At 47.6% G+C, this 11,205-nt stretch overlaps 1 protein-coding gene across 1 annotated transcript in view; it reads right to left on the reverse strand.

Moving 5' to 3' along the window:
- LOC119114336 (calcium-binding protein E63-1) overlaps positions 1-6,368 on the reverse strand; it is a gene marked incomplete at its 5' end in the record, with an annotated part of 38,884 nt that extends 32,516 nt beyond the window's left edge. Inside the window, 1 exon segment of the mRNA XM_037238532.1 lies at positions 6,166-6,368. Coding sequence (XP_037094427.1) covers positions 6,166-6,255 — 90 coding nt within the window.
- Positions 6,369-11,205: the final 4,837 nt, after the last annotated feature.

The following is an 11,205-nucleotide window of genomic DNA, read 5'->3' on the forward strand; positions in this document are numbered from 1 at the left end:
ATGGTCATATGTTAATATGTCATATGTTATGTATATGGTCATATGTTAATATGACATATGGCCATATGTTAATATGTCATATGCTATGTATATGGTCATATGTTAATATGACATATGGTCATATGTTGATATGTCAACATGCGCAGCGTATGCTGCAGTTTCGAGTTCCTCGCCTCTCGGAGTCAACAATGGGCGTTTGGCAGTTATCCAGGTCGGACCACCATCCTGGGAGCGCTAGGGGTCCGGCGAAGAGTAGCATCCAAGAGGCCAGCTAGGTGGGGCAGTCTCCGAGACGGTGGGAAACGCGAACTTGCGCTCCATAAGCTCGGTGTTTTTCTCAGAGCCTGCCCCCTTTCCAAGACTTGTTGACGGATCCTCCTTGTCCGGCCCGCACGCTCTCCTGACTGGTGGCGGCGAGGAAACGTCGGTCAGTCCGGGCGCCGTGTCCCGCGCTACAGTTGAGCTCTCCGAGGGTGACTGATGGCGGCGGGGAACGTTGGTCAGTCCGGGCGCCGTGTCCCACGCTACAGTTGAGCCTGAGAGGTGTTCAGGCCAATTCAGACCATTCATGAATAGGAGCACAATGAAGCACAATGCAACCGAAATTTAAGAGCTCGCTTGCCCCGGTGGGTATGTCTTACCTCATTGCATAACATGCTGGCTGACTCTTGCGCATCGTGTCTGCGCTTGCCCCTCTAATGCAGTGATTTATCCCCTGTCGTCATTCCACCTGCTTTCTATGCCGTCATGTAATTCAGGCAGTGTGTCGCTGCAGTAACGGTTGCTGCCGTCTGCTGATGCCCTGCTACTGAATTACTGCACCTCAATTTCCTACGCGTTCGACGTCCGCTTGCACCGGCACACAGTGCGGGTTCCGACATTCAAGCGGACTGAACTGAGAATGCTCACATTGGTTTTGATCAATTAGTTTCCATCTAAAACAGTTGTTGAACTATGCTCATAGACCGGTCCTTCCCCGCGTCACCTCGTGTTCTGCATCGGCTAGTTTCGTGTATACGGCATCGCAGTTGTCAGGGAGGCGTTATATCACTCCCGCATAACTGACCACGCATGGTGAGCTTTCGACACCACTTTCTATTCTACTTGGTTAATTCACTTGGCACCATTTTAACACCTAAATTATAATCCCTCACTTCCAGACTTATGTCTGTCAAAATAGCTTATTTCTACGGTTTACCATGGCATGCAGCTTCACATGTGCGAGTCTGAATTTTTTTGCATGGCATGTGACAAGGAAAAAACGGAAATTGATGCATTAGCATAACTGACATAAGTGAAAGCATTAACTGCAAGATATTTCCTATCACATACTAAGGAAGCCCGTGAAGCGGAAGTGGCCACAGCGTAAAGTGCGACAACTTGGAGCGAAACGCACAATATTTACAGGATTGCGGCATGCTGGTCAACTGGCGCTTATGAGTCATTTCTCGACCGGGACCGTGTCCACAATAAAGCCATCCTCTGTGGCGACAAGAACTACCCTGCTTCTATCCCGAAGTAAAATTTGAGAATCTCTCGTCTTAATTTGGCAGCCGGCCAGCCGAAGATGCCGGCAGGGGGAGGGGAGGGGGGTATCGACCCAAGCCAGGCAGACAAGGTCAACACTCTTTAGTACCGCCAACAAGGCGAGGCTTCTTGACAAAAGACTGATCAACACAGACGAAAAACAGAGACGTTTTTGTTCTTTTAGATAATGTTTACCTTTACACAAGGTTTTCGAAGTGATAAAGTATGAAATGGTAAGCGAAAAAACATAGCGTGGGTCCCAGACCGCTCTATTTTCTCAGCTCCAGACAAGCACTGTCTGTTCATTAGGCTTGAAATTGTCTAGTGTCATCAGCAGCTACACCAAACAGAACAAAAAGGCAAGGCCGATGAAGGGAAACTGATAATATTGCTAATTTGTAGCGTAATTAATATTCATTTGGCATGGGATGACCCAATACATGAAGCGTTGGTTGGTTACAACTGTGGCGCCTGTCACACATGCACCATACACGCGGCATCGAGCCATCGTTGTGCACTACAATTCTAAGTCAAGGTGCGAGGTCAGATTGTTATGCGTGACGTGGTGTTCAAACAGATATTAATGTGGTGGGGCTCAATCTTTTCTTTGCGCAAACTGTACTATGTTCCCGCTGTGCGACAAAGATGCCACAACACTTACTCAGCTTAGTTTCATACATTGCTCAGTATCCCCCAATTCGAAGCATCCGTTTTAATCACTTTCATTTCAGCGTGCTTCCTAAGCTTAGTTTCATCCACTGCTCAGTACGCCCGAAGTCGAAATAATCCTTTTAATCCTCTCCAGCACAGCATGTTGCACCAGCGGCATAACAGGCCTGATCCAACCTGGCAGCAAAGCAACAGGGTAAATATAACATGGCCTGCCACGAGTAGATGTTGAAACAGACATGACAGCTTAAAATGAGTGCGCTAAGGTAAAGTTAACACGACGTAAAGAAATGTTGCGTTACCCACGATGCTTCCGCTCAGATCCAGCCCTGTGAATCCAACGAGTTCAGTAAGAATTAATTAGTTGTTTATTACTGTTTATATATTACTCTTTATTTGTTTTGTCAATATTCCATGAACCTTTCAACAGAATGCAAGTGAGATCGGTAAAAATGCAAGTAAAAGTGAATGTGGAAAATGAGAGCTCAAAATGACATTGAGGTGAAAGGTAATGTTCGACATTTGTATGGGGGTTTTGTATCGAAAAAGCCACCTACAAGATTATTCGGTGCAGTTCACAGCCCTGCTCTTCATGAGGCGTAGCTCCCTACAGTTTGTGAGTTACATGCTCGCGAAGATGCGCAGACTTTTTCGTGTATACGATGACGCAACCAAACATTGACGTTTGAGAAGTATGTTAACTATATGGACAAATTGTACTATCTAAAGCAGTCTTTCAGCTTAAAAGTATGCCAATAATCGTAAGTGAGATTATTGCATTATATCTGCTGCTTGCTTCAATATCTTTAAGTGTTGGGCGATCCTTTTAACAAGATTGCGTTTGCGTTCCTCAGTCTCCCGTGGGCTTATCTCTTTGGGTATAGCGCTGCATTAAGTCAGTCAGTTTGCATGCACGGCTATAGATGTATCGCTGGCGCATTATATGCCAAGCTTAATTCCTCATGCGCTTGGCCCAATCTTATGTATACGTGAGCTGCAAAAAACGTTTCGATCGGTGAAGCTCTGAAGGAGTGTGAGTGGGAAGGTGTAGGTAGGAGGGGAGGGGACGCAGTTTTTATCCTGTTTCCGTCAAAGCAACGTCATGCAGTTCATGTTTGTTTGCAAGAAACGGCCGCTGCTCACCCACACCCTTTCCGATATTCCAGATGGATGTGTGTGCCACTCAAAGCTGATAGTGACTAGCTGAATCTGACCGAATGCAGATGCATTTTGGAACTCCTATTCCGCAGCGATTTGCTAAAAACCAGTGATCTTTCCGATGGTTGCCTAAGTAAGCCTGTTTTCGCATCGCTTGTCAACCACCTTGCTGATTCGTTGGCGGTATTAGTTCTGCGTCACTTCTAACGGACCATCATCAGAAAAAATTACCATTGCTGTGCTCTTGAGGGTATAAAACAACACCTGGGGTCCTATAATATATACCGAGGCAGCCACCGGAAATATAACTGGTTTTCAAGAAACATATTAATAATATATATCTGAGCTTCAGGTGTATATCATAGACAAGTATATTATAAATACTCCTCAACACTTTCAATATCAACATCGGTGTTAGTTCTGTCCTCCAGTATATGCTCGAACTCAACCCAATCCGCTTTTTTACGAAAGACAACTACGTTCTCGCTGAATTCAGTACAAAAAAGAGAACAATCTCTCATGACATTCGCATGAGTCATATTTTATGACATCTTAACAGAGGATCTTGATACGGTATGCGTCGGCACGCTAAGCATGATTGAAATTGACGTTCCCGTTTTACGTCAGATTGTTTTAGCCCAAAATAATCATAATCCATGTTTTGAGCAACTACTTGGTCGAGCTGAGTTCAATGCATGGCGGATTTATCCACAATCCAAGGATTTGTCTTATCCGTCAAGAGGTAATTTGTCTTATCCGTCACCTAGCATTATTGAAGACTTTTTACTCATCTGAATTTAACACGCGCCAGGGTGGCAGGTTGGATACCCTTCGCTCGGGTGATGTCAGTTTGACCCCCTGATATCTCAGAAACTAAGGAGGCTAGATACACGAAATTTAGTGTCTTGGGCTGTACCTGACCTCACTTACGTCAAAGTTTAAGATTCCTAGATCATGACTTTTGGGTCAAATCAGATCAAACAAGGTCAATCTCCAGTTTGTTTTTCAGAGTGTCTCAAGAACCTAGATACATGTCCTAAGCAAAGGTCACGTGATCATTTGAGGTCAGTGAACTTGCTTGATCTTTCGAAGGTTATGGCGACCAAAATCATACAAGACTGATTTATGTTTTGCATTTGAATAAGACAAAGGTTAAGCTAGGCGGTATGATCCAAAAAACAAAATGTCGACCTGGGTCATTTTAGGCAGTGACCCATTCTGATCTTTGATAAGTGCATGGAGGACGTAGAGTGCGATTCCTGGTCTGAATAAATTAGAAATAAGCACCAGAAACTATCCCACACAGCAAGCCCTAGGGTAACACAGCAAAATGACTTTGACCTTCATCTGACATCCAGAACTGACCTTCGGTCAATGAAATTCGTCAATTAAATTATTGTGCTGCCTAAAACAGTATCTCAAAGATTTATGGTCTCGTTTAACACTCCGTCGTTGCTTAAGATTGAACGATTCCCCAGAAATTGCCTTCGCAAAATTCACGGCTGGGCTTTGACCTGCCGTAGGTCAGCGACTTTATAAGGTGAATCTACATTTTTTATACCAAACGATCCATTATTTAACTGTCAACAGCTATGCAAAATTTGTCGCGGCTGGACCGTACCGTTCGGAAACCATTCTGGAAAAAACTTTGGGGGTCAATTTGACCTCGACCGAGCGCGTGGTAAACTACACGCGTTTCCAATGTACCATTTCCGAAGAGTGTGGCGACGAAATTTGGACATGAAAGCACGAGCAACCGTGGCTGTCGGTGATTTTTTGAGCATTTTTCTGGCTTCACGATTTGGGCCGGGCAGCAGCGCTCGGATTAAGCAGAGTAATTGCCGTGAAATATTCCCTTCGATAGCAGAGAGCTGCATATATATTGTTTATCGGACCTCGAAGATTCAAGTTGATGATCAGAGCTCCTGTCAGCTAAGTGGAAGCTGGTGTAGCGATTGGGTTTCTGGCCCATCTAGAACACCCAACCCGAACATTTTTCGCTTTAGATGTGGTCGGTTTCAGTCCCAGCTTTCAGAAAGGTATCACTGCTCTTTTGACATCGAGGTAGCCAAAACACCTGACAAAAAGCCGGGCCCGAACCCACGTGTCTGCACAAGGTTAGGTTATATGGATTAGAACCCTTTCGACCAGTAGTCAGCATTTCAAGGCTATTGAATAAAAGAGAATGGTTAACAGTGCGGTAAGATCACACGCGCTTGGGCACACAAGAATCACGCGCAGGGGCCCCTCTACGGGTTGTGCACTTGGCGCCCGGACTGGGGCGTCACCAGGGTCCCTTTGGCCCACTTGTGACTGGCGCATACGGGCTTCCGCGGGCAAGCGGGGAATCACGAGGATGCAGGATTAAACAAGAAAGAGTATGACAGGGTGGATCTGTTGATAGAAAGTTGATGGTTTCGTTTTTGGATAAGAGCCCTTTTGACCAGAAATGACCATTTCAAGGCTATAGGATGAAGGAAAATGGCTAACAGTAGTGCAGACTTGCGTGCACCTGGGGGGGGGGGGGGGGGGGGAAGGGGAGAATGCCGAGCTTTAACCCACGCATGTGTGCTGGGTACCCGGCCGGGGTCCCCTTCCCACGGGACTCTCGGCCCACTCGTGGCTGACGCATACAGCCTGCTCGGACAAGTGGGGTGTCGCGAGGATGCAGAATGAAGCGAGACAGAGGATAACAGGGTCAGATGTAGAAAGCCACGAACAAACGTTTTAGCTACTTACTGGGCGATGTCCTTTTCAATGATCCTTTAGCCCACAGACACACAAGACGCTTCGAATGAGACGTATGCTCACCATTTTCTGCTGTTTGGAGCTAGCTGAGACGGGACGGGAAAGCGACGATTTCTCAGACGTCGCTTTTCTACTCGCCATGCGACCGGACATCCTTGTCTCCGTGCGCGGGATCCTCAAGTGTGACCCCTAGGCTGAACACAGAAGACTGACTTGCAAACGTCACCGCTAGATGTCACTAGTGCTGACGCTAATGGGGCACTGACCTGAAATTGACAAAGAGAAACAACATCAGTATCATTTCGATAGCTTGGCTTCAGCCTATGATCTAAAGATTTCTTGAATAAACATCCTGAAAAAGAACCACGCTATTCTTAAATAAATCCTGAAAATGATCCGCGCACTCATGTCAATGGAATCAACAAATACGAATATAAAATAAAATGGCAGTGGTACGGAGCCTGCGGAGACCCAGGTTACCACGTCCCTGATATTTTGACGAGTCGTTTTATTTGTCATGGTTTTAGCTGCTCCCTTTTATTCCATGAAACATTCATAACATTTGAGCAAAGCGGTCAATGGTCTGCCAGGCACCGAAGAAGGTCTCTAGCTGTTGATGTTGTAGGGGAGACATTTGTTCTACGCAGCTTCTTTTCTTGTAGTGCATGTTAGGAGCACACAAAAGTGAAAACAGTCATTAACATATTTCACGTGAGGCACAATTTAGCATCTCAAATCAGGAAAGAAATTGCGTTTCCGACTTCACTATGCTGTGATCTCAGACTTTCTGTCACTTTATTGCGGCTTTGGCGGCTATCTGACTACCAGCGACGTCCGAGCTCGTTGGCCGCACTTTGGAAAACAACTGAGCGGCCAGTTTAACTCAGCTCACCTAATTTTGCTCGCAACTGCACCTTGTAACTGAGATGCCGGCACAAACACTGTCCCTCGTGTGGATCGGCGAGCTATGTTAATTTGCAGGATTTCACGCCATCAACGATTGCGAACGAAGCATGTGCCAGCCAATCCCGGGGAGTGAAGCGCTAGACGTGAGATAAGTAGCATGTATGTTCACCATGTTTATAACGTAGATAAGAATTAGCTCATGAACATGGATCTTACGATTTTTTTGACTATTTAAAGACACTTGCAACTTCGCGCGTCATTGGCGCCACCAAACCCTGACGGACATAATGTCCGTTGAATGTATTCCACCGCAGGAATCGAACCCACGCCTTTCGATCCGAGGGTCAACGCTATGGAATCTATGGACCGCTTTTAACGGACCGCTTTTATCCGTCAAGTCACTCGCCGAACTTTGCGATAGAACCCTGCACATTCTTGCCGGTCTCGAGCCGTTGCTCTGTTTACTGCACCGTCTTGGGTTTTTACTAAATCCTGAAAGTGCAGTGATCAGATCACTTAATTTCCTGCCACGTAGCCAGACGGCCTTCCCCTGCTCCCTGGGCTGCGCACACCGACAACCCCTGCAATCATTGACACAGACCTCCAGTGGAGGAGCGAAAGAGCACTGGGTCGCGGCAATCAAACTAGTAATTTCCGCGCCATCTGCCCGGTCACGGCCATCCGCGGCTGCGCCAGATCTGTCGCACCAAATGCCAGCGGTCTGAGCGCCGGCGACAGCATCTGGTCCAGGCGCGAGCCCAGTCACGGCAGCGCGGCGTCACGAGACTGATGGGGTCGAATGTCCTAAACGTACCTCCGTGTAACCGCCACTGGCGCTCGCCACCGGTGCTTGTTGCTGCGCGCGTCCTTCGTCTGGACCTGGCCTTCTGCAGCGAGCGGACTTGGCTCTTCGTTCGGCGGGACTCGGATTCGGCTCTGGACTCATGACATTTTGAGAACGAATCTCAAGCGGGGCGATTTATCACACAGATGAATCGGACTCGGAATGGTGTGGCTCTCCGATCACCCGCAGAAAAATACGTTGGCGGAGAACCTTGCTTTCTTTGGTAAAGCCTTTCAGACGCCAGTGTTTATGTTCTCTGTCTATCTGGGGCGAAAAGTAACGGTGGCAACAACTGCGCAAAAAAACGAACGTGTCAAGCTGCTAACTGCACGTCAGCTGAACTGACTAGCACTGGCGCATTCGGACGTCTGCCGGCATTCAGTACATGTCAAGCTGGTGCATTCGAAATACGTATCTCGGCGGATACGCGGACTCGGGTCGGGACTCGGGTCTAAAACAAAACCAACATGAATAGGAGTCAGGCCCGCACTCAAACCTCATATAAACCTGAAACTTGAACTCGAGCACGGATCCAGCCTTATTGAATGAAGGGTCAACTCAGATAAAAGTACTACGTGCGTAAAAATTACTCTTAAATAAGTACATTAGCTTGCCATTGGCTATTGCCAGACTTAAGCCGCCCAATCAAAGCTCACATGGCTCATATTGGTTAACGCTAGCCCCGTTAACATAAGGTAATAAGCGGTTCCTAGATTGCCGAAAATCTTAGACAAAAGTCAAGAACTCATCACACCGTAAAAATGGCACCGACAAAACCATACTTCAGTGCAGTTACGGTGCCGAGGACAAATTGTGGCACTACGGTCAAATACGCGGGAATTCATTTGAACAACTGCACTATATTTAAGTTCGAAACATATGACCGCTTGGCCAGAATTCGTGTCACACTATCATGTTTGATATGGCGGAGTGGCCGAACTCGAAAGAGCGGCTTCGTTGCCAAGTTGAATAATTTGTCTGCGATCTTGAGACATTTTACCCAACGGCGATTGGAAGACGGAAGAAGTGCTGCTGTAACCTCAACGCTAATTGGCTGCTATAGACGCAGTGTTGTGAGATGCACGCAGACACGGCATTTTTTTACTTAAAGCTTGCAGAACTCACGCAGGGTGGGTGGACGCCCATGCGGTCAAGGTGCGTGTGTTCGATTGTGGGTACCAGCAATGGGCTGAGCTGGAAAGTGTTACTGAGCATCTGGAAACGACATGGGTGAGCTGAAACTTGCGTTTTTTTGGAAGTATAATTTTATTTAGACACGCTAACGCTGGCTTATATTTTAACGCTGCTAGTTCTCTGTCTTATCGACAGAGAATTGGCTTGATACCTATCCCAAAGAGCCGATGCAGTGCTACAGCTGGCCAGCGAAACCAGCCTGAAGCGCTATTGGTCGAGAGGATCGAGCCTTCGACATCATGCGAGCGACGCCCAAGCGGGCGGTGATGAAGCACGTTGGCGATCCGGACAAATAAATTAGCCAAGCATGACACCGACAGCCGGAAGACGGACGGACCCCTTCTGAAAGCCATGGAGGGATGGGTGAAACAACAAGGATCGGCGCCAAGTCACGCCAGAATACCCTTGAGGGCTTTGGCTGACCGCACCCCCCCCCCCCCCCTCTATCATGTTGTTTTTTGTGGTAGTGGAGCAATCGTTGCAGTTTTGGCCTTTTTGCGTGCATTTTGAAAAGCTTAGAATAGCAGACCCTGGCGCTTCAACTCCAAAAGTACGCCCAGTCCGGCAAAAAAGAAGGACCATAACCTGAGGTGCAATAGTTTGTCTTGACCACAACAGCACCTATGCTGGAGCGCGGCCCGACGCCACAGCAGAGCTGCTTCCCAATGACTGGGGAGGGGGGGGGGAAGGGGGGGAGCTGACTTACTCCCTCCCCGGCGCAGCCCCTCGATCGAGGCCGACTGGAAACGTAACAGGACGACCTGTGGCGAATTCCTTCCTGTGGCGATATTCCTTGCTTTGGCGACATTTCTTGCTGCCGCGATGCCCCTTATTGTGGAAATATTCCTTACCCCGGTGACATTCCTGGCTGTGACGATATCCCTTGCTGTGGCACATGACAAGACAGTTTTTGTTGACAGCTGACAGTTCTTACTATGCGCAGCACCCCAAGAGTTCCATGCGCCACAGCAGAGGTTTACATATGTGCGGAAGCCCTTGCCACTTCAGTGGCATGGAAAACTCCTCTGATAGCCCGAAGCGCAATATGTACATACAATGGGCCCTAACCTCATGAATACAGCTGCCGTTCGCGAGTTTCGACCATGGTGTCCTCCCCGGCAAACTGCCTTGCAACGGTGAAGGCGTGAAGCGATTTGGCAGCTACCTGCACTGAAGGTTCCCCTGGTCGGGACACTTTTGTTCAAGCTTTTAACGAAAGATATATTGTGTATTTGCCGCACGGTGGACTCATTGCCTACAATGGAAATGCTCGTAGCTGTTTTGCGGGTTTTATTTGCGATTGCTGAGCTTGCATGGCTGAAGCACCATTCTTGCCTCACTCTACTGCTTTTGTCGTGATTTACCACCAAAACTTTCAAAGGTGTTCAAAACTGGTGTTCCCCATTTGTATGGGGTTTTGATCTGACGTAGCCATTTTGAAAACTACCCGCTGCAGTTCACAGTCTCGCTCTTGTTTAGACCAAAACCCCTCCAATTTCTGAGCGACACGCCCACAAAGATATGCAGACTACTTCAGGGTCACACAGGAATCCCATGACGCCATATCGACGTTCTTTAAATCCTGCCACTCCATTGGCAATGCGGCGATCAAGGCCAAGTGTAATTGCCGGGTCGTTCATATCTGGCGTTCGTGCGCACGATTTCCAGACATAACGGCCGCCAACTGGCTCGGAATCAATGTCGTGCAAGGTACGATGACGTAAACAACGTACAACATATTGATAAACACACTTACTAAGCAGAGAAATTGTATTGTCTGGATCAGTTTTCCACTTCAAAGAATACCAATAGCCGTGAGTGAAATTATGCCATCATATCTGACGCTTGCTGCGGTATCTTCAAATGCGAAGCACTCCTTTTAAAAACCCACATGGGGCTCACGTTATCGACGTAATGCGATGCTGCCTTGCGGTGTGGACGTGCGACGTTGGGACACATCTGGCTGGGATGCCGAGAGTGTTCAATTTTGCAGACTGAGCCGTGACGGCCTTGGTCGCCGACTGAATCTCATTTAAGGAAGCCTCTTTGAGTGGCCCCAATATTGATTACGTTGTCCTCAACGGAGATGCACACAAAGCGCTCAGTGTCATGGATGTCTCACGAGCCTCCAGTTGTCATCCGATCAATGTTTCTCGTAG

This window comes from Pollicipes pollicipes, unplaced genomic scaffold, assembly GCF_011947565.3.
Source record: "Pollicipes pollicipes isolate AB1234 unplaced genomic scaffold, Ppol_2.1 Scaffold_7262;HRSCAF=8765_pilon_pilon_pilon, whole genome shotgun sequence".
Taxonomy (NCBI): domain Eukaryota; kingdom Metazoa; phylum Arthropoda; class Thecostraca; order Pollicipedomorpha; family Pollicipedidae; genus Pollicipes; species Pollicipes pollicipes.